The sequence below is a fragment of the Pan troglodytes genome, chromosome 8 (genome assembly GCF_028858775.2).
Source record: "Pan troglodytes isolate AG18354 chromosome 8, NHGRI_mPanTro3-v2.0_pri, whole genome shotgun sequence".
Lineage (NCBI taxonomy): Eukaryota > Metazoa > Chordata > Mammalia > Primates > Hominidae > Pan > Pan troglodytes.
The window spans coordinates 115,196,724-115,221,408 of NC_072406.2; the positions used below are offsets into that span (position 1 = coordinate 115,196,724).

The 24,685-nt window shown below is 36.6% G+C and overlaps 1 protein-coding gene across 28 annotated transcripts in view; it reads right to left on the reverse strand.

Annotated features, from left to right (window-relative positions):
* NT5C2 (5'-nucleotidase, cytosolic II) overlaps positions 1–24,685 on the reverse strand; it is a 103,234-nt gene that overhangs the window by 8,890 nt on the left and 69,659 nt on the right. For 10 of the 28 annotated variants that reach the window (XM_024346576.2, XM_016919262.3, XM_016919263.4 and 7 more), the window contains 8 exons: positions 9,534–9,651; positions 8,653–8,748; positions 8,305–8,328; positions 4,183–4,274; positions 3,993–4,050; positions 2,874–2,967; positions 1,881–1,934; positions 241–324 (listed from right to left, as the gene is read on the reverse strand). In XM_024346576.2, the coding sequence (XP_024202344.1) occupies positions 241–324; positions 1,881–1,934; positions 2,874–2,967; positions 3,993–4,050; positions 4,183–4,274; positions 8,305–8,328; positions 8,653–8,748; positions 9,534–9,651 (620 nt within the window). Of the gene's footprint in view, positions 1–240; positions 325–1,880; positions 1,935–2,873; positions 2,968–3,699; positions 3,883–3,992; positions 4,051–4,182; positions 4,275–8,304; positions 8,329–8,652; positions 8,749–9,533; positions 9,652–14,691; positions 14,753–24,685 lie in introns of those variants that run through there. The other 18 variants (XM_063781149.1, XM_063781148.1, XM_024346591.3 and 15 more) reach the window with 7 other exon arrangements.

Genomic DNA, 24,685 nt, shown 5'->3' on the forward strand with positions numbered 1-24,685 from the left:
TAACCCCAAGATTAAAATTTTCAAGTAGCCAGTTATAATCAGTGAAAATGGTTAAAATAAATTTCTAGAAAAATTTGAGAACCACTGTTATCCTGTATATTTTTGCCTTTTTACTCTTTGAAAATGAGAAGGCAAGAAACTATTTTCACTTAATAAACTTCTATCTTCCTCATTGTCTTCACAGTTCTTTAGGCCAAAATAATTCCACTGCATAAATAAATATAAACATGAAGCACTTACATCTGTATATTTATAGTCACTGTTGGTAGCAAGAAATACTTTCCCTACTTCCTTCATCCGGCTCAGAAGCAAAGGCAGTTTTCCCTGAAATGTAATTGGATAATGAGTGAAACACGAAAACATTTTTATCTTTACACTTTGGAGTTGTCAAATACTGGATTTCTGTCCACAACAGGAATGGGGGAACCTTTTAAGGGTTAGCTGATTTCGGAATTTTGCACTTAAAAGCCCACATTATCACTATAAATGAATAAAGTATTAACATATGTAGTATACACAGTGTATGTAATAGATTTACATGTAAAATTATACACATATTTATAGGGGTTATATGGCTGTTAACAACATATCTCTACCTTCCTCATGATGTCTGCCTCAGGAAAGAGTTTAAATTACCTTGAGATTTCTTGAAGTATGTGAGGTGTGTTAAAGGTCAGCAGAAGCTGATTTAAACATGCTCTACATAGAGATTATTAGATATGGCTTTCAGTGTGTACACTATGGTTTTATAGAACACCTTGCAGAATGAAATGACATGTGCAGATGCTACCTAGAAATACCCACACCCACGTGCGCTTAAATGAGGAAATTCTAACCCCTCACGTGCCTGGAAAGAAAAATATCTTTTCCTTCTCGCATAGCAAATAGATTCCTTCACTCAAATTCTCCCGGACCCTCCCCATTCAGTGTTCTTTCTTGAAATAAGGGAGGTGGGTGAAAATAGGAAGCACAAAAACTGAAAACAAGAAATCTTTACCACAGTACTTTGAGAAAATACTGTATTCTGCTACTTTTACTCTGTAGGAAAAGAAAGAAGTATGTCATCTTGGGGCACTATGTGTGTTTAATTTTTATTCTAAAACAGTTCTAGACTTATAGAAAAGCTGTGAAAATAAAGAGTTCCCATATATTCTTCCTCCAGTTTCCCTTAATATTAACATCTTATATAACCACAGTATAATTATCAAAAGTATGAAATTAACATTGGTACAATACTATTAACCACAGATTTTTAAAAAAATTTTATCAGGTTTGCCACTAATGCCTTTTAAGCTACTTTAAAGCTTTCCTCATTACTCTCTGTTGACAGGTTAAAGGCATTTTAAATAACAGTAACATATATGCACATTTTTGAGATGATCTAGTGCAGTAGTTATGATTTGGGTGTGACTTAGCTTTACTACTTACTAACTGTGTGACCTCTGGCAAGTTATTTAATCCCTCTATTTCTCAGGTTTTTTATCTATAAAACAGAGGCAACAATAATACCTAACTCAAGGTCATACAGAAGATTAAATGGCATAATGCATGTAATCACTTAGCATGGTGATGATGTGCATACAGTAAACCTCTAACTGCTATTATAATTGAAGCTAAGCGAACAAATGCAATACTGAGTCTTCTTGCCTATCAAGAAACAGGAAAAATGAAATACTGAGTCTCCTTGCCTATCAAGAAACAGGAAAAACTCTACTAAGACCTATGCTCTAGCTGAATATTCTTGGTGATTATACCCGACACATACTATGCCAAGACAAATCTCTTCTTTTGTCCATTTCATTATAAATCAGCTTGTTATTAATTTCCCTAATAGGTAAAATGAGCTATTATGCAGATCTATTTTCCCCTATATTACTTACATCTTTGACTACATACTTCTCAAGATTTTCAACTGTCTTTTCCTTAAGGGAGCCCTGGAGGAAGGAAAAAAAAAAGAATTAAGAAAAGAACAAAATCAGTTTTTAACATGTAGTTTATAAGAAAAATGGTTTTTACTAATCAACCCAAATCCTTTCTTTTTTTGAGACAAGGTCACCCTGTTGCCCATGCTAGAGTGCAGTGGTACAATCTCAGCTCACTGCAGCCTCGACCTCCCCAGGCTCAGGTGATCCTCCCACTTCAGCCTCCCAAGTAGCTAGGACCACAGGTCCACACCAACATGCCAGGCTAATTTTCTGTATTTCTTGTACAGACAGGGTTTTGTCATGTTGCCCAGGCTAGTCTTGAACTCCTGAGCTCAAGCAATCCACCTGCCTTGGCATCACAAAGTGCTGGGATTACAGGCATGAGCCATCATGCCCAGCCCCAAATGCATTTCTTAAGGATTTACCAAAATGGAAAAGTGGACAAACTAGAGAAGGCCAGAAAAAAGTAGCAGGTATGATTTGCTGCAACCCTGCCTCTAAAATTTGTCTTCAAAATATAAAACAGTTTATATTTTAAGTTTGAAATTAAAAGGCATTTCATATTTTATTCAATAGTTTATAATACATGTAAATTTAATATTTATTAATGTTATTAGTCGGGTGGGAGGTATCTGGACAAAAAAAATGGACCACTGTCATCCACAAAGGATATGTTAAGTATAATGTAATACACTAAAACCTCTTCTAAGTTTGAGAAATGCAAACTAAAATAAAATCCAGAAGCCAAACACCATCACTGAGGAAAGATCAACATTACCACCGAGACCAAAGACAAGAACAAATGTATTCTAGAGAGCTATCACTAGGGGGCAAATCTGTTTTTTCTTTTTTTAAAAAAAGAAATATTCTGCTCCATTTGGAAAGTTAATGCCACGCCATAAAACACATGCCAGAAAGCAAGCAGGTGAAGAAACAGCTTCTAGGTACCTTGTAATGAACCCAGTCAACAGCATCTCTTACATCCTGGAACATACTCCGATAGGACATGAAGAGGTCCCCATCTTTAAATCCTGTTTCACAACTACAGAAAGATAAAAATAACATGACAGGGGATCCAAAACAGGGTAAACCAAATATATATCAAAAATTTCCCAGGGGACCCAAAGGTTCCATATCACATGGGTAAAGGCTGTGGCTAATGAGGAAAATAATTACTCCCTAATGAAAGTCCACTTTGACCACCAGAAATGGCTATAGTGTGCAATGGAATACAGTAATTGTGAACAAATACAAAGTGATAGAAGAATATATTGAATGGAAGCTAAAAGGCCAAAGTTCCAAAAATGTCAGGTTTTTTTATTTATCACTTTTTAGAAACAGGTTGAAGAAACATTTAAAACTTAAAATTGGTCATTTAGGTTCTTTCCACCCTGACTTTCCTGACACTGTCCCTAAGTACAAAGGTACTGTCCATTCTTTTATTTAGTTCAGTGACTCAGCTTTCCACCAAATTTAGTGTCTTCAAGTGGATAAAGCCCAAAGAGGATAAGAAGTTAGCCAACTCTGGTATATAGATGGCTAAACTTTCAGTATTGGCTATATAATTCTCCCTAAAGGGAGAGGATAACTTGTTTAAGACTTACGCAAAATTTTACTTCTGATAAGATACACAGTATTTATTCCTTAATCAAATCTTGCCGGGCCTGGGAATGAAATTAAATTACCATCCCTGAATGGCTCCTGGGTAGCTGCTGTGAAATGAGTTGGGGGGTTTTAGTGTAATTCTGCTTGGACAGATAATCATCACACAAACCTCCCACTCAGTTGTCACAATTAGCACCTCTGCTGGCCGTCTTCATTCCCAGGAGAAGCCAATCAGAAGTGGTGGCTGCAGCACACTGGCAAGGAGAGGGGCCGTGTGGGAGGTGATAGCCTGCATGGAGCTGCTGGTGCTGTCCCATCTCTCAGGTTGGCAATGTGGCATCTCTCACTAGCACTAAATTCACTTTAGAAAAGCAGAAAAGACCTACAATGGCCAGTTCTCTAAAACCCTGTGCATTAATTTAAAAAATCAATTGGAAAAAAATAATTATAGTATGTACATACCTGGTATATCTGGGACAATTAGTAAAAAAATCTACTAGGCAGGCCAACAGGTAGGTCTCTGAAAAATGAAGAACAGATATTCATAAGCTATAATGAAATAATTCAAACTTATTTCATTACCTCCCTTGAATACAGACTAATGGTCACAGAAGGGAAAGCATCAGTATAAATAAGCATAGAATGAATCTACCTGGTAGGTTGAATAGTGTGTTCAGAATGTAAAATCTTTCAGTATCATCTCGCTGGATAAATTTATTTGGATACTGTTCTCTAGTTTCTGGTCTGAAAGAAAAATTTGAAAATTAACTGATTTTTAAAATAACATTATAATAATTGGGAAATAGCATTATTCAAAAATTAACTCAAATATTTTGATGGCTATGTGCAAGACAGAATTCCGAATATTACGCATGGATAGCTATGAAGATGAACGAGTTCAGGTTCCAGCTATTTATTTTTTTTAATTTTAATTTTTTTTTTTTTTTTAAAGACAGTCTTGCTATTTTAAGTCCAGGCTGGACTCAAACTCCTGAAGATTGCTCAAGCAATCTTCCCACCTCAGCCTCCCAAGTAGCTGGGATTACAGGTGTGATGTCCAGCTTAGGTTCCAGCTCTTAAAAGAGTTGTCAGTGTGGTGGGCGAGGTGGGTCACATACACATATAATTATAAGGTAAAAAATCATAAGTACTACAAGAAAGGTGCAAACATTTATGAGAAAACCAAAGAAGGGAACACCATTTCAACTTAAGAGGTAGAGAGAAGCAAATGTGAGGACTAAGGAGAGGAAAATCTAGGAAGGATTCATGCACGTGCTGGTATATGAGCTGGGCCTTAAAGGCTAGGTGGACCAGTTGTGAAACTAGTCCAATTTGGGTAGAGAAAGGGGAGCAGAGAAAAATTAAGCTAGAAAGATGGGTTGAGGCAGATTAAGCTACTGTTTCTACACCATTTAGGGGCAAGAGGGTACTACTGACAGTTTTAAAGCAGAGGATAATCCCATCGGGGCTGAGTTGTAAAACAAAATTAAATTAGTGGCTGTTTTAGGATAAACTGGGGAAAGACAATGTGATGCACTCCAACAATGGCCACAAATTCTTCCTGTCTCTTTGTGATGCAGTTTTGTGGCTCCTCCCATTAGAACTCAGTCTATTTCTCTATCCTTGAATATAGGCTTGTATAGCAGCAAATGGGATCCAAGCAGAGACCTAGAAAAACATGTGTGTATTGAGGCTTAATCTCTCTTGCAGTACTTGGAACCATGGACTACTATGTGCATGACAGTGAGATAGTCTGCTGGAGGATAGAAGGCTACATGTAGAAATGAAGCACTCGGCCAACAGCCTGTGAATGCCAGACATGTGCATGAGGCCATTGTAGATCAGATGCCAGGTCACCCACCAGCTAACCACAGACATATGAAAGAGCATAGAGAGATCAGCTGTGCAACCCAGAATCACCCAGTTGACTCTCAGAATTTTTTTTTTTTTTTTTTTTGAGACAGAGTCTCACTCTGTCGGCCAGGCTGGAGTGCAGTGGCGTGATCTCAGCTCACTCATATATTCAAGAGAGATTACCAAGGTAAAATAAGACCCGGCAAACTGAGCAGATTTGGCTGGGGGAACATTAAAGAGTCAAAGATGATGATGTCCATGCTAAGGTGTCTCTGAGAGGTGGTTGGTACGATGAACAGAAATATGAAAACTAGGTAAGAAGCGATGTGAGAGAGTAGTTCTATTTTAGTGATACTAAGTTTGAAGTAAACCGATTTTTATTAGGCAATTAGAAACAAAGGTCAAGAACTTAAAAGAGATTCAGCCTTGAGAGATAACTGAGATCATCTACGTACAGATACTAGATGGAATCATGAAAAGTATTAGAGGAGATGAAACCACTTAGTGTGCAGAGAAGGAAGAGAAGAGACAGAACAGAACCATGAAGAAAATTCAAGGTTTAAAAGAAAAAAGCCAGTGAAGCAGAATTTGTTAAAGATGCAAAAACACTTCTAGAAGAAAACATTTCAGAGAAACTCAAAGGGAAAAATACTAAAATATAAAAATGCACAGTTCTGACAGTGAATACATGGAGATTAACAATGTAAATAAAGGAAATCAAATTTAAAGCTCACACTCAGAGTGACCTGGATTAATTCCTGCCTGGGTTTGTTAACTACAAATGGCATAAACTCTAGTTAGACATATAAAAATCACATTAGCTCCCTGTCTTAAGTCACTCTTCTGAGATGAGAGTTCCCAATAATGAATAACTTTGTAGAGTATCTTATCTTCTAGCTTTCCAAGACTTTCTTTAATAAAAGTAAGGTGGAAGGTAACAGTAAAAATATACTTTCTTCAGTTAGATTTAATAAGCTGACACTGTCTCCTTAGATACAATATACTTCCCTATTCCCTCCATCATTAAAGAAAAATTCCTTTACATAAAGATGGTTAACATTTATTAGGCAGTTAGAACCCAAATTGATTTATAAATATAGTTAGCAATTACATTGTAAACTTCAGTGTCAAATCACACTAGTATATATTTAAAATAAAAATCAATTTGGGGAAGGTAATATATCATAAAAGAAGAAATGCTACACTTGGAATGGGAAGAAAACAGTTACAGCACAGATTACTACTAACTTTCTGTGACCCACAGAATAAAAATTTATCAAAAAATAAGGTCCTAACTCATTAGCAAAGCCTGATGGAGTCCTTCTTTTCCAGCCTTGTCTACCACTGTAATAGCTTCGATAACTTTCTTTCCCTCTATCTTCAGTCTCTTCTTTTCATGGGAATTTTAATTTTATTAATTTATTTTTATTTTTTTGAGATAGGGTCTTGCTCTGTTACACAGACTGTACTACAGTGGCACCAACACAGCTCACTGCAGCCTCAACCTCCTGGGCTCAAGCACTCCTCCTGCCTCAGTCTCCCATATAGCTGGGACCAAAGGCATGCACCACCATGCCCAGCTAATTTTTGATATTTGTAGAGATAGGGTTTCACTTTATTGTCCAGGATGGTCTCCTAGGCTCAAGAAGTCTTCTTGCCTTGTCCTCCCAAAGTGCTGAGATTATAGGCGTAAGCCACTGTGCCTGGCCAGCTTTTCTGTTTAACTCTAAAGACTGCACAGTGCTAAGTGCTATTTGAATGATTCTGCATTTACTCATAAATGACTTATTTTTGAAACACTATTAAATGCATTAGCAAAGGAGCTATGTGGAAACTTTATTGGCTTATTTAAGGTAAGAGAGGAAGTCTGTGGATCTTGAGTTGGAAATTTGATCGTAGTACTAACTTATCCAACTGCTTCTCTTTTCTTCTCTGCCTACCCCTCCCTTATAATACAAAAATTCCTTTTTAGACATAATAGAACCCTGGTTCATCTTCATTGAGATTCTGAGTTATGATGACAATATCTGTGTATAAAATAGCTTAAGTTACTAGTACAACCTGTAATTACTTCATATTCTAAATCCTGTTTCCTGATATTTTCATGGATCCTGAACAAACCCCCTCATGAAAGAAACAGTGAAAGAAATGTGGATGTAATCACTGGCCTGCTCAGATGTGTCAAGATGGGTGTTTACTTCACACCGTTCTCATGTATACATGGAAATCTCTGAGCCTGTGTAATGTCAGTAATGCCAACTAAAGAGTCTTAGATGCTTCAATTCTAAGGGGCATCCTGTGACCTCAAATCTAAAGGAAGCTCTGGTACAATTACAGTTGGTTTGTGCCTCTTATCACAAAAAAAGACATTGTCTTTTTAAACATTTCAATGTAGCCTGGTGTTTTTCCTATTCTGCCATCAAGAATGAATAGTAAATGGAAAAGTTACATAAGAGACTGACACACATCCTATTCTGGTTTTACGAGCTGTTGTTCTGACCTTAATACAATGTCAATAGTAAATAAGGTGGCATAACAGTAGAGAAAATGTATAACAGTAAAGCTATAGCTACAGAAGTTGTCAAATTGTGGCATTATGATTTGAAAATATTGGGACATTTCACAAAAAAATAGTAGATACTAAATTTCATCTGCTGTTTACTAGGGTAAAAAGTTCAAATTAGTGACAATAGTGGAAATATTTTTATTTTGAAAATAAAGCTTATCCTTATTTGTTTAAAATATTATTAGCACATATTCACTTTAACCTTATGTTTACATTTTTTTAATGACACAATCAAATGTCAGGATTCAAAGTTTAGATTCATTAGAATCTAAAAAACGTATTGGCTATTAAAAATCTCTTAATCATTTAAATTGCTATAGTTTAAAATTTTTCAAAGCATTTTTATATACATACCTCTTCTGAACAGCTACCTGAGAACTGTATTAGAAAGAAGAAAATAAAAATCTTAGAATTTCAAATAAGTCAAAACTACTAAAGTTCTTCTGGGCAAGTTTCAAGATTAGTTTTGTTGTATGCTGTATAATTGGAAGGCACTTAATTTAAACAAAATGTAATTTCTAACTATATGTCAGTTTGGGTTCCAACTGCCTAATAAATAACTGTTAACTAACCTTATGTAAGGGAATTTGCTCTTTAATGATGAAAAGTAATAGGGAAATATATTACATCTGGGGAGATGATGTCATCTTCACATTGTTTGACTTTAACATTAGAAAGAGGCTAAAGGTTCTCTGTACTCACCCCCTTATAAAGTTAAATCCATGTGCACAGACCAAGAGGTTTCCATAGGCATCGACTTTCAAAAGATTTCCATACAGTGTGTCAAAGACAAGTCCCCTATGTGAAAATGAAGACATTATTGATAATGCAAAGTAATACAGGCAATAATTTTATGTAGTAGTATTTAATCATCATGAACCAACCTCATTTAATTCAAGCTTTGTACCAACTCAAAGTATGTCCTAATATAGCTAAAGTGAGTAAAATCTTAAAAACTAATTCTAAAGCAACTAAAAAATATTGACTCCGTCCAGACAGAAAATCATAATTGTTTTCTGTAAGGAATAAGTGATTAATCAAACAAGGTATAAAAAACATTCCTCTTACTACACAGCTGGTACCATTCTAAAACATTCTTTTTTCTTGGACAACTGAGAAGGCTTATATTTTTCTCCATTAGATGCTGTATGTGGGATATATATGATAGCATCTCAAACATCATTTTCTTAATCTTAAATATTCCCTATCAAATCCAGAAATGGAAACTGCCAAGCTTCTATCATGTTAAGTGTATTAGAGAAACACGTACCTATTTGCCAACAGCCCCAAATAGCACCACCTGTGATTACTGCCCATCAGTTTTAGTAATCTCCTTTTTTACCTGTAAGTGGGTCTTCCTCAGTTGCAATAAACTGAGCTTAATTCAGGAACACCAAGATATGGTGTATATGAAAAGTTCATGGTAATTTTAGAATCAACATCAACCAACCAAAAAAACAACAAAGAATTATTCAATGTTTTGGGGGTTTTTTTTGTTAAGGATAAATTTGGAATGTCTAATTTGAGGGGTAAGGAAAGTAGTCTTAATCTAGTCTTAATCCAAAAATATCTTTAAAAATTACCTGGTAGGGAATGTAGAATCATAAGCAAAGCTGAGCAACTCCTGGGGATAGCCAATAGAAACTAATCTCTCCACAGTAAGCTCAAAACCAAGGGACTCATACTCTGGGGACTTGTACACTGCACAAAGAGGAGGTTTTCATTAGTTAGCAGAAAGAACAGCCAATTAAAACAGAATGCAAATGAATGAATTTCTGCTCTTTCCCAGTTCTTCCCCCCTCCTAATTCTGCCATTTTTCTTCTTCCCCCTCAAACTCCATGTTCTGTATTGCCCCAAGTAATTAGAGAACTCAATTGTTAGTCTGTGGAAATAGGTCATATTATATAGCAGGAGCACAGCAACAAGCTGAATTATCAAATTATTCAGTATAGTTCCTTCATTCTCAGGAAACCTATTCCAAACTTTTTTTCCTTTATTCTTTCATTCCCACAGTTTAAAAAAATGAATATGCATAGCTGTGATATTAATCGTGAGAATAAAAGTACACAGAAAACTAGGTAAGGGAGGTCTATGTATGTTGAAGGCTTCGGTGTTGTGCATAATTGTTGCAGAAATCCTTCAAAATGAACTTTTAAAATAATTTATTTTTGGAATTCCTGTTTGGCTTGGGTAGTTGCTTTATATGCCTTCTCCAATCAACATATTTGTTCCACTTGTTAGATTAACTCTTTTCTTATCAGCTCTAACAATGTATGCCATCAAAATTGTATTTTGCAGGTTATTATTGTAAACCAACCATAAAAAGACATGTTTGTGACAATTAGGGAAATCTAAATATGAACTGGAGTTAGATATTGAAGAATTGGTCAGGCGTGGTGGCTCATGCCTGTAGTTCCAGCACTTTGAGAAGCCGAGGCGGGCAGATCACTTGAGGTGAAGAGTTCGAGACCAGCCTGACCAACATGGTGAAACCCCCGTCTCTATTAAAAATACAAAAAATTAGCCGGGTGTGGTGGCGCATGCCTGTTGTCCCAGCTAGGAGGCTGAGGTGGGAGAATCGCTTGAACCTGAGAGGCAGAGGTTGCAGTGAACTGAGATCATGCCACTGCACTCCAGCCTGGGTGACAGAGCGAGACTCTGTCTAAAAAAAAAAAAATATGCAAATGTGTATATAAAACTAAATCTCTCCTTATCTGCCAAAGGAGCATTGAGTTTGTTACAGGTCAAATAACAGGGATTTCAGGCAATGAGGGGTTCTCTCTCTATTGTGTAAGTCTGAAATTTTCCATAATGAAAAAACTTTATTTAGAGTTTACTACTGAAATTCAAGCATAAAGAAAATGTTGCGGCCAGGTGCGGTGGCTCACGCCTGTAATCCCAGCACTTTGGGAGCCCAAGGCGGGCGGATCACTTGAGGTCAGGAGTTCCAGACCAGCCTGGCCAACACAGTGAAACCCCGTCTCTACTAAAAACACAAAAATTAGCTGGACGTCATGGCGGGCACCTGTAATCCCAGCTACTCGGGAGGGTGAGGCAGGAGAATCGCTTGAACCCAGGAGGTGGAGGCTGCAGTGAGCCGAGACTGTGCCACTACACTCCAGCCTTGGCGACAGAGTGAGACTGTCTCAAAAAGAAAAAAAAGAAAAGAAAAGAAAATGTTGCTCCTTTAAATAGGTTTCTTCCAAATGAAATATTTAGGTAAGCATCTTTCCATCAGTCTCCAGGAGAGAGTAAGCCATATTAAAAATAACAGCTAAAAAGACCTGCTAGCTTGCTAAATGCCAAATGAGGCAAAAATATCCATCCTATTCTTGTAATCTCATAATAATGCAACTATTATTATTATAGTTCTTCCATCTACTATTAACATCTTTAGCTTTTGGCGCAAACTGATTTTTCATTGCAATTAGTCTACCTATCCAAGTTGGTGCTAATACTTTAATGAGTGTGATTCAACTTTCCCTTTCCAAAAACAATCCTTTAGAATATTTCTGGAAATATATAACAGTAATACTAGTTGCCACCTAGGAAAGGAACTGAGTGGCCTTTAAGAGACAGGGAAGGAAACTGTCATGTACTTCTTGTACCTTTAAAACTTACATTAATGTATATCTATTTTTAAAATTAAACTGAAGTTTTTAAAAAGCAAGCTGGGCTTTCAAAATCCTTTAATAAATATTTGTCAGATTTTAAAACCAGAAGCCTTTTAAGGTCTTTTGAGTCTCATCAGAACAATGCCAAAAGAAAAAAACCATCTTTATTTCTTTGGTTGTCACAAGGGTAATAATAATTTAATGCCAATGCTATCCCTGGCTAACTTTTTTTTTTTTTTCTTTTTTTTTTTTTTTCTGAGTCAGAGTCTCGCTCCATTGCCCAGGCTGGAGTGCAGTGGCCGTGATCTTGACTCACTGCAACCTCTGCCTCCCAGATTCAAGCGATTCTCATGACTCAGCCTCCCAAGTAGCTGGGATTACAGGTGCCCGCCACCACACCTGGTATTTTTAGTTGAGACGGGGATTTCACCATGTTGGCCAGGCTGGTCTCGAACTCCTGACCTCAAGTGATCCGCCTGCCTCGGGCTCCCAAAGTGCTGCTATTACAGGCTGAGCCACCATGCCCAGCCATGGCTAACATTTTCAAAACTGGCTATATTACCTTCTTCCCCTTAAATCCTGCCTCATCCTCTCCCATCCCCCTAAAAAAAACTTGTTGAAGACTTAAGTGTGGAATTCCTAAATCTATATGATGTACACTGTGGTTAAAAAAATAAAGTGCTATATACACTAATAGCGTAAGAGCTGGTGTATCATAAAACCATAAGGCATGGCACCTACTGTTGTAAATTTGTTATAAGTATAACCACTCTCACCTTACCCTCCTCAATGCCCCATGCTCCCACCCGAGTTGCAAGTAAATCTCATTTTAGTACAATCTCCATAAAACAAAAATTATTTCTCAATCCTAACCAAGGCCCCATTTATTTCAAACTGTATTTAATGAAATAAAATTCCAGTATAGCTAAGTAATTTGGGTAATCTACTGACATTTATTCTTATAGGATTTGGTCCATATAAAATGTTTTCAATTGTTAATTTTTTCAGAAGGACAATTTGCTGGATATGCCTTAAGAGTGGGAGACAAAAAACAAACCTTAATTACTCCCACCCACACTCACCCCTAAATCAGCAATTTCTCCAGCTAGAGAAATTAGGTAACTATAGAGCAATGGAGTGACTATCGAGTAAAACCTATGTCTATGAGACAATTTGGATTTGAAGCACGAATTAATGTATTCATAATTTTCAGTGAAAAACAATACAGGAGAGAAAAAGTCTCAAATCCCCATTTTGACAGCACAAATCCTAGAATAGCAGAAAATAAAAACACTATACTTGCCACATTATATTTATTGGCAGGGCAGAATTTCCCAAGTGTTCAACCGAAGTGACTTTCTAGAAATTCCACCTATGGAAATACTTTAAATTTCCTTTTTCTCAATGAGCTCAGAGTACTTCCTAAAAATATGATATATCTTCCCCATTTGCTGACGTGAAGTTATATAGCAAGTACAAACATCAGCTGAAGCCAAAATTTAGGTCTCTTTGAGTCTCCAAAAGCTCTTTGTAAGGCCAGGAGTGGTAACTCACACTTGTAATCCCAGCACTTACACCTGTAATCCCAGCACTTTGGGAGGCTGGGGCGTGTGGATCACTTGAGGTCAGGAGTTTGAGACCACCCTGGCCAATATGGCGAAACCCCATCTCTACTAAAAACACAAAAATTAGCTGGGCGTGGTGGCTTGCACCTGCAGTCCCAGCTACTTAGGAGGCTGAGGCAGGAGAAATGCTTGAACCCAGGAGGCGGAGGTTGCAGTGATCCGAGATTGCACCACTGCACTCCAGTCTGGGCAACAGAGTGAGACTTCATCTCAAAAAACAAACAAACAAAAGCTCTTTGTGATAGGGTATATATACTACCACGGCAAAAAGTGAATTTCTAGATTACATAAGCCATCAAAACTTAAGCTTGGGTGTTGAAACATACACTTCTCCCTCCAATTTTTTTCAACTAGTCCAAAATAAACTGCTCTACTCACAAGTGGGAATGGATTTAATAAAGAGAGTCCAAGTTCTACCCTGACAACACTATTTCATCAAGCTCTATTAATCAGTAAGACCTACAAGCTTATGAGAAAATGTCAATTTTCCCAGATAATCACAAATGATTTTCCCAGATAATCATTTCAGCAACACAAACTCCTTGGTCATTAAATTATCTGCTATATAGTACAACCAAGGTTGGAGAAGCAGAATTGCAGCCACACAGAGCATGAATTTAGATGTTTTATTCTAAGTGTCCCTCAGTGATAAACATATTTATTGTGACCTGGTGGCAAAAATTCCTGAAGCTAAGTACTGCCATTCCTTTAAAAATAAAAGTAAAATATAAAAAATAAAATTCCTTTTTTAATCAACCAGGCCCTACAAAGCCAGCCTCAGATATTTATAGGAAACCACATATATCTCCTCAGACTTAGAGCTTTATGCCTCTCCACAGCTGCAAAGGCTCTAATTTCAATTTCTCTCCCACAACTGTGGCAAGTAAATGATGCACAGCTTCAAGCTCAACTCTCACAATTGACTTTCTGTGGTTCCAAAACCCAGGCAATAGCTTCAGAGTAAACATAACTTCACACAATATCTGCTTATTTCTTCTCCCAGAAGGTACTCTGGCCTACCCCTAGTTACTCAATATCGGAAGACAAAGGAAGAAGCTATTTTAAGGGCTAGAGTCCCAAAAGGAGGACTGCTTCAGCCACTAGGACAGCACACAGTGTTCTCAGGTTACATAATTAGACTATAAAGAAAACAACCAACGCTTTGAAAGTTGAAGTTACTGAGAGCATTTAAAGATATTCTTTACTCCATAATCTGCAAGGAAAAAACAGTTCTTCAAAAAATAACTATGTTTTCAGGATGAAAGTTGTGGGCTCTGTTTTGAGTAGATGCTGTTCATACAAGATAGAATACATATTAAAGGACAAAGTCCCTTTGGAATGAGCAGAAAACTTTCTGCAGGGAAGTTTGGAATTCTCATGCACTTTTTACCATTGCCACCAAGACACACTATGTAGTAATTTATAGATTTAGAAAAATAAAGGGCAAACCTCTACAGAGGTTCCAGCCTAGCAGAGTGCTGCTGCCAAAATGAGAACTCACATGAGGCAGATGCAGATGCAGTGTGTGTCACTCCAGTCTTGAAGGAGTTACACTGGCTCTCCTGTTAAAAAACAAAAAGCAACAAAACAAAACAAAAACAAAAACAAAAGCTGGTTTTAAAACTGTTGTGATGGGCTGGAACAGAGAGATACCATTTGGAAATTGGTATTTACAGGAGTTACTACTGCCCTCCAATTTAGAAGCCTCTGACCATCACTAAAATTAGCCTAATTGGCCATAACAAAACAAGGGTATTGAAGATAAGCCTAAGTATTATTGTGTATTATTTACTTTTCTGGCACCCTGAGTCTGGAATACAAGCCAAGTCTGATCCTAAAATGTTAAGTCGAAAGACAAACAGAAAAATAAGTCTATTGGTCTTAGTTTATTTTCTCTAGCACATTTCAGGCTAACACGATAGAAACTGAATGCAGCTGGCAAATGGTGTTTAAAATTAAACTATGGGTAGTGAAACAGACTGAATAAAGGATACAAATACCAGAGTGGCCTCATCTTGCTTCCAAGTACCCATTTTAGCTGAGTCTACCTATACCTAACTACTAGGTTAGTCATTATCAAGATTCTAGTCATCATTATCAAGATGACTAGAATCAACTGCACACTGCTAAAAATCTAACCAGATATCTAAATTTGGAATGGAAGGAAATTTTTAAATTTTGATTGTCAGTGGAAATCTGCCCTTAGTAAGCCAATTTATACTCTATAAAGTTAAAAGAAACTACCTAGTCTAGTAAAATAACTGAGTTGAAGATACATAATCCATTAAATATACTGACACTTTAAAGATATGCATTATGTTTAACTTTATAGGGAGTCATTTTCCCTAGAGACATTTAGGTTTTTGAAAACATGTCACTGGGCTCCTCCAATTCTTGGATTTTTGGGGTACTCAACCAAAGAGCAGAAATGACCAGATGCAATGTCTAAAAGTCCTAAAAGCATTACAACACTACCAACAGTCAGAATGAAAACCAAAAATGCAACCCAACCACCCAAGAATAGTCATTTGCTTTTATGTTATAAGTATGATCAACATCAACATGCTCATCTATTTAGCTGTAGGCTACATGATGTTGGTTCTCTAGGCCTCTAACTAGAAAAGGTGATAACGCACATTTTTCTCTGAGAAAATTTTAAGTGAGATCTTTCCAGTTATCATATAAACAAATGCCCAAGGACTTTTTTCCATTTTCCAAAACTATATGAAAATCCTCCTAACACATTAAATAGACACAGGCAAAAATCCTATCTCTAACCTAAGAGATCACAAATGACCTAAAAAAGACATTTTCATATCTTTCTAAATTTTCAAAGCAAACTTCCTAAAATGGCCTCAATTTTAATTTACTTAAAACAGCTAGATATCATAGCAATACTTTTAGTAATACAAAGTAAAACACATTCCCAAATAACTAGATGTGTAAATAAGTAAAGCAGAGTTTGAGCAACTGCCAATTTCAGTTTATTGCAAGCAAATGCAAAATTAAATGGTAATTAAGAGTTATTTGTTTAAAAAATACTAAGAATATTAGAAGAATATTTTTAAATAAAATGAAAAAAATACCTACTTCAAAAATATTCCACCTGAGAATCTGAACACTTACAAATATCTTGTATTTTCAGTACTGTTTTCAATTTAAGACAGAAAAATTGAAAATTATTGAAATAACTTTTAAAAATCGTCTTTAACCAAAGGAGCTGCTTGTAATACAAAAACAGAAATAGCTAATATTTTTTTTTTCAAAAATAAAAACAGATCACAGCACTCAAATGCCTATACTAAAGTTAGAAGAATTTAACAAACATTTGGATACCTACAGTGTACCAGGTACTAGAAGCTGAGAAGAAGAAACAAAATAATGTATGATCCTGGGCCGTGAAAGAGCTTATAGCTCATGGCATATTAGAGGGGATATACATTTAGATATTTATAATAAGTTTTAGGAGATCAATAACTAAGACTAATCAAATGACTAAGAAAGTATAGAGGGACAAAAAGAGGACCAATCAATCCAGCCCAGGAAGTCTTCTTAAAACCTATGCATGATTTATGTCTGATTTATTCAGGCTTATACCGATAACTCATTTTTATAACCAATTTCTCAAGGTACTATAAAGTTTACCTGACAACTCTCTGAAATTCAGATTCAACTAATACATTACAAACATCTATGTTAAGACTAGGCAAGTGCATTAATGTGTGAAGTGGGATACATGAGGGTGCACATCTTGTCTAGAGGAGGAAGTGGCTACTCAAGTGTAGTTGACTTCCCTGAGGGAATGGGAGCCAAATGTTCCCAATTGCGTGATAACAGCCAACCTAGACTTTTACCTGTAGTCTCTCAACTGTATAACACTGACCCAATTAGGCCGGCTTGGTGGCTCACGCCTGTAATCCCAGCACTTTGGGAGGCCAAGGTGGGCGGATCACGAGGTAAGGAGTTCGAGACCAGCCTGGCCAATATGGTGAAACCCTGTCTCTACTAAAAAATACAACAACAAAAAAAATTAGCCGAGTGTGGTGGCGCACACCTGTCATGGTGGCACGTGCCTGTATCACTGGTACCAGGGAGGCGGAGGTTGCAGTGAGCTGAGATCACGCCACTGCACTCCAGCCTGGGTGACAGAGCGAGACTCTGTCTCAAAAATAAATAAATAAATAAAAAATAAAAATAAAAATACTGACCCAATTAAATAAACAAAAACTCTTTCAGCCAAACTATGGTCTGTGGTCTAACTTGGGTCCATGGGCCAACAGTGTGCACCTCTAGCCTATACTTTAGGTCATATACTTCCACATACATTATCTATCCCATTTAATTGAAGTGTTTGACTACCTTCTTCAAAGAGTCTTAAGGAAATAAATAGAATTTAGGTACTTAATGAATTGGAAATCTAGATGGAAATACATTCATTCTTTAATAACATAAAGTATTCTGGGTAATACTGTCAGTCTATTCATCCCAAGAAAAAACGGAGGAAGTGGATTAAAAACAGAAAATAAAAGAACCTCTATGTGGTAACTTGATGTGGACCCCTATAATCGTCTGAATCTGATTTCTTCACTAGATTATCAAAACCGAACAAATGTTCCCAGTGACAGAATCACAACATCCTCATGATCTGCTTAGGTAACCAACTACAGTATTAGTGTCTTATTCATAAGGTTTAACCTAAATCTTTGCTATACAACTTAATTCCATTATCATTTGTCCTTTCCTCATTGGCCATTATCTGCATGATAAAACAAACATCCAGAGAATGTGTAAGCAGAAAGGAGATAATGAATCAAAGGTAGCTATTATGTTAGAAGTATGTTGAAAACAAGTTTAGTCATGTTGAAAATAGCCTTTGGCTGGGCGCGGTGGCTCACGCCTATAACCCCAGCACTTTGGGAGGCCGAGGCAGGTGGACTACCTGAGCTCAGGAGTTCAAGACCTGCCTGGGCAACACAGTGAAACCCCGTCTCTACTAAAATACAAAAAAATTAGCCGGGCATGGCAGTGTGCATCTGTAGTCCCAGCTACTCAGGAGGCTGAGGCAGGAGAATTGCTTGAACCCGGGAGGCGGAGGTTGCAGTGAGTCGAGATTGTGCCAATGCATTCTTGCCTGGGTGACAGAGCAAGACTCCGTCTCCAGAATGAAAAAAAAGAAAATAGCCTGGATGCTGGGAGCGAAAAATTCATCTTAATAACTTCACTGATGCCACTAATATTATTACATGACATTTATTCACACAAAAAATCTGGCCTACATTTGAATGCTTTTATAATTGGCAATAAAAAGTAAAGATCATAAACACTAGTAATTGATTCTTTCTATCACTTACCATGTAATGGAGATGAAATGGGTTTTATTAAGCAATCTTTTAAATTTCCTAATCTAGAAACAAACCAAGTATTACTGCAATTCAGAGAGATTAATTTAATATTAGTGAAAACTTTAACTGGGATACAGACTTGACATAAAGGGAATCAAAGCTTGGAAACTAAGTATAGACTCATATATTAAAAAGTTGTCTAAGAAGTAAATAATATACACCTAAAATATGCCATATATTTCATATGTAATATATATATCTAAAAATAATAGTACTGAGGGTGTTTATCTCAATGAATACAAAGGCCTTTCATCTACAAGTAAGATAACGCACTGAAGTATTATTTCTTTTAAATTATTTCCTAACATGGAGGGACCACCTCAAAAACACTGCCTGACTGTAGACAGTACTTTATTTCCTGAGGAAGGTAGTGTAAGAAATTCTGAAGTTTAAGAAAAATAATAGCAGCTAAAATAACAAGGACTATAATATCTCAAATGGAAATGAAAAGACTAAAGGACCTTAACATTTAAATGCCTTTTTTAAAAAACCATTTTATTGGTATTTTTTTAGTTTCTGCCACATGATTTTTAAATTTAATATTATTAAGGATATTTTTACTCATACATACAAAAGTAGAGGAAATATGTAATGAGCTGCTTTAAACACATCACACAGCTTTAACAACTTTTGCTATTTTGGATTTTTGTTTCATCCATCTTCCCTAACTTATTCTCACCCAACTTAATAAATTTTATCAAATCAGAAAGTTTTAACATTGTTCTTTCATAAAATATTTTAAATAGCAGAAGTGTACACAAGTATTATGTATCACACATACAGAATTATTTTATTAACTAGTTGAGTTGTTCCTTTAATTACTGCTTAAATTTCCTCCCCACTTAGAGGTCCATGCAATACTCGAAGTCTTTTATCAGCAATTAGTTAGAAGAGGCTTCCAAATTAAGGGCTGCTTCAGATTTTTTTCTTTTTTTTTTTTTTTTTTTTGCTCTGCCATCCTGGCTGGAATGCCCTAGCATGATCATAGCTCACTGTATCCTCAAACTACTAGGCTCAAGCAATCCTCCTCCTCAGTCTCAGCCTCCCCGGTAGCTGGGGCTTACCAACATCCACCACCACACCTGGCTAATTTTTTTTTTTTTTTAAAGATGGGGGTCTCACCATATTGCCCAGGCTGGTCTAGAACTCCTGGCCTTAAGTGATCCTCTCACCTTGGCTGCCCAAAGCACTGCAATTACAGTCATGAAACACGATGCCCAGCCCAGAAATATTTTAACTATACTATGTTGTCAATACTATAGCCTTAATGAGAAAACCTGTTCTACCAACAGCATTGTTCTTTTGGTAAGATAGTACTGGTATTATTATTAGGTATTAATATTCTTGGAAAATCAGAGCAAGAGATAGGTAATATATGGGGCCAAAGAAAATAAAACAGTGTAACCACTGAGAAAAATTTTTAAATAAGGGACGACACCAAAGTAGCTTAGTTTAAATAAAGCTTAGTTCAGTTAAAGAAACAAACTACAAATGACGAGTATTTTTACCTAACGATCAATGGATTTGCTCCAAAATAAGCTGTCTCTCTCTAAAAGACAATTATCTCAAAATAACAGAAACAAAAATGGAATTCTGAAATGAAAATAATCAAACTGTATTATGAGATATGAGTAATAATATCTGTTAAAAACAAACATAATAGAACTTACACATCGAAATGAGCCTTCACCCATTCAAAACAATCACTACCAGGCTGGGCGTGATGGCTCACACTTACAGTCTCAGCACTTTTGGGGGCTGGGGTAGGAGGACTGCTTGAGCCCAGCAGTTCAAGATCCAACTGGGCAACACAGCAAGGCCCCCTCTCTACAGAAAATTTAAAAATTAGCCAGCCATGGTGGCATACACCTATAGTCCTTGCTATTCAGGAGTTTGAGGTAAGAGGATCACTTGAGCCCAGTAGTTCAAGGTTATAGTAAACTACAATTGCACCACTGTGCTGCAGCCTGGGTGACAGAGCAAGAACCTGTCTCAAAACAACAACAACAAACAATATGCAGAAGCAATTGTATTTATCCAGAAGCAATATGTATTTATTCTAGTATTGCAACCACTACTCAAAACATTGAAAATTCTTATTTTAAAATTACTTTTAGCATCTACAGCACATTATTCTAGATATCCTCCCTGGTGGCACATGTTTGTTCCTCAACAGGTGATGAATTTAATTGGAGGTAAGGGTTATTCGGAGCAACTAATGAATAAATGGGGAAAACGAGCTGGGTTTAAAAAAAAAAAGTATGACTATGTAGAACAATAAAGCAGGTTTTGAGTTTATAAGCTGGCTCTGAAAACAATTCCAAAAGAATTCCTAAAATGTCTAAGAAAGCAATATTGGAGTAAGTTTTCCTTAATAAGGTGACTATATGAAGGATAATATCTATTTGGAAGCATATTTTCTTATGTGCTTTATTTTAAAAAATTAGTCTTTTGACCCATTTTATATGTGCTTAATTTTGCAAGTCACCTCAAATCCCTTTTGGAAAAGAAGTAAAGTATAAATCCTATATAACAGTAGTCTTTATAGTCTATTCATCATTTATTGCTTCATAGTTAAAACTATAAATAATGAACCTACCAGCTATGTAAATCTATTCACCATAGGCCTTGTCAAGTTCAGTTTATTCTAATCAGAACATTGATACAATTCAATGAATCTAGCATGAAATTATCATATTTCTTTTCTTTTTTTTTTTTTTTTTTTTTTTGGATAGGTCTCATTCTGTAGCCCAGGCTGAAGTGCAGTGGCACAATCTCGGCTCACCGCAACCTCCGCCTCCCAGGATCAAGCAATTCTCCCGCCTCAGCCTCCAGAGTAGTTGGGATTACAGACGTGCACCACGCTCAACTAATTTTTGCATTTTTTGTAGAGATGCAGTTTCGTCATGTTGCTCAGGCTGGTCCTGGACTCCTAGGTGCAAGCAATCCATCTGCCTCGGCCTCCCAAAGTGCTGGCATTAATTACAGGAATAAGCCACCATGCCTGGACAAAATCATCACATTTCATCTTCACAAATCTCCTTTAGGGGTTGAGTCCTTATGATATATTCTGATTAGATTTTTACTTTGTTTAGTTTTATGAATGTTTTCTAATTTATTTTTATTAATTTTATTAACCACAATTATCTTGTTTTTTTGTTTGTTTGTTTTTTAAGGGATCATCTCTTTTTGGAGAGGGAATTTTCTTTTTCTTTTTATCTGTTACCCTAGTTTAAATACTCAGCTTATTCTCTTATTCTACCCTGTTTGTGGGGGAGGGCAAGAGTCCAAAAACTCTTAAGAAAAAAGATCACTAAGGGAGATAATGAATGCATTTTAAAGATGTAGTAAGTCAAACTACATCTATTTTTCTGTTCTTTAATTTTCAGTTGTATGCTTTTGATCCATTCACAAACTGATAAATCTCTCAAGAATAAGTCAGAGGGCCGGGCACAGTGGCTCACACCTGTAATCCCAGTACTTTGGGAAGCCAAGATGGGTGGATCACCTGAGATGGGGAGTTCAAGACCAGCCTGACCAACACGGAGAAACCCCATCTCTACTAAAAATACAAAATTAGCCAGGCATGGTGGCACATGCCTGAAATCCCAGCTACTCAGGAGGCTGAGGCAGGAGAATCATTTGAATCCAGGAGGCAGAGGTTGCGGTGAGCTGAGATCACGCCATTGTACTCCAGCCTGGGCAACAAGAGCAAAATTTTGTCTCCAAAAAAAAGTCAGAGGGTATATACAGGTTGGTAGCTTTCACTGACTTAGAAGTGCTCATTCCCTCACACAAATATCTCTTGCACATATAATCTGGAAGCCAGTGGGGTGAGGTAATGCACAAGTTCTATATTTTCCAAGTTGTGAGGAGGATGCCCTGAGTATTATTTCATGACCTAGGACAATGAGAATTTCTTTGGTCTTTTTGATAAAGGTTACCTTTCTTGTTTTGTACCAAAGACTTTTCAACAAATACATTCCTTTCAGAGACCTCTCGTCACAGTAAGAACTCCAAATAGATGCAACCAGTTTACACGCTATCAATAGTAAGTTCAGCTCAGCTAATCTTCCATCTTAATTCATCAAAGAGTTTCATCGTTCTTTAAGAAGAAATGCTAAAGCACAGACTTTTACATTGTCATTGGTTTCATTAAACAAAAAAAAGGCGTGGCCAGTTGCAGTCTCATGCCTGTAATCCCAGCACTCTGGAAGGCTGAGGCTGGTGGACTGCTTGTGTCCAGGAATTAGAGACCAGCCTGGGCAACATGGTGAAACCCCATTTCTACAAAAAATAAAAAAATTAGCCAGGCATGATGGCACGAGCCTATAGTCCCAGCTACTTGGGAGGCTGAAATGGGAGAATCACTTGAGCCTGGGAGGCAGAGGTTGCAGTGAGCTGAGATCACACCACTGCACTCCAGCCTGGATGACAGTGTGAGACCCTGTTTCAAAAAAAAAAAAAAAAAAAAGGAAGAAAAGAAAAGAAGTAAACTCAAAATGGATCAAAGACCTAAATGTAGGAGTTAAAACTATAAAACTCTTAGAAGAAAACATGGCAGAAAATCTTCCTTATATTGGATTTGGGAATGATTTCACAGCTATGACAGCAAAAGCACTGGCAACAAAAGAAAAAAACAGATAAACTGGACTTCAAAATTAAAAACTTCTGTGCCTCAAAAGCCATGATCAAGAGAGGGAAAAGAAAACCCACAGAATGAGAGACAATATTTGCAAATCGTGTATCTGATGAGGGATTAATATCCAGAATATATAAAGATTAATATGCAGAATGTGTAACTCCACAGTTATTTTAAAAACCTAATTTAAAAAAACTGACATTTCTCCAAAGAAGTTATATAACTGACTAAATAAACACATGAAATGATGCTTAATATCACCAGCCATTAGAGAAACATTAAATCAAAACCATAATAAGATACCGTAACTTCACACCCAGTAGAATGAGTATTATCAAACAACAACAAAAAACCTGAAAATAAGTATTGCCAAGATGTGAAGAAACTGGAACTCTCATTCATGTATTGCTGGTGGGGATGTAAGATGTTACAGCCACTATGGAGAACAGTTTGGCAGTTCTTTAAAAAGCTAAACATAGATTTACGTTATGATCCAGCAATTCCATTCCTGGGTATATACCCAAAACAACTGAAAGCAGGAAGCAGGAACTCAAACAGATGCTTAAATACCAATGTTCACAGCAGCCTATTCATAATAGCCAAAAGGTGGAGACAATCCCAATGTCCATCAACAGATGAACAGATAAACAAATGTATATACCTACAGTAGAATATTATTCAGTCTCAAAAAGTAATATATGCTATAACATGGACAAATTTTAAAAATATGCTAAAAGAAATAAGCCAGACACAAAACAAGTATTGTATAATTTCACTTTTATGAAATACCTATAACAGACAAATTCATAGAGACAAAATAGATTAGAGGTTACTAGCAACTGAGGGGTGGAGGGAATGGGGAGTTATTGCTTAATGGGTATGGAGTTTCTGTTTGGGATGATGAAGAAGTTCTGGAAATGGATAGTGGTGAGCATTGTGCAACTTTGTGAATGTGCTTAATGCCATTGAATTGTATACTTGAAAATGGTTTAAAATGGTAATATTATATTCTATATATTTTACCATAAATTTTTTTAATGCTGGACTTGAGATGCCTGTAGTGACAATACACCAATACTGCATAATATTTCTTGCTTTAAATAGTTTTTCTCACTCATTTAAGCACCTCCAATGCCAGTAAGTTTGGTGAGGATATACAATTGCTGACAGAAACATGATGAGTGCCCTGGACTCTAGTCCAAGTAAACATACCATCCAAAAAATGTTCACTTAAATGTCAAGTGAGTTGAGTCCATTCCAATAACAATAAAACAAGATCAGAGTGCATCTACTATGTTCGAGAGGACAGGGATCAAAGGTCCTGAGATGCCTCTGCTAGTAGCAAGATAATGCTCTGATTTACTGACACCACAGGCTAGTTTCTCTTAATTTCTTCCCCGGTACTCTTAACAGCTTTATTCATCACCTCTCCCACACTTTAGGTTTGTTAA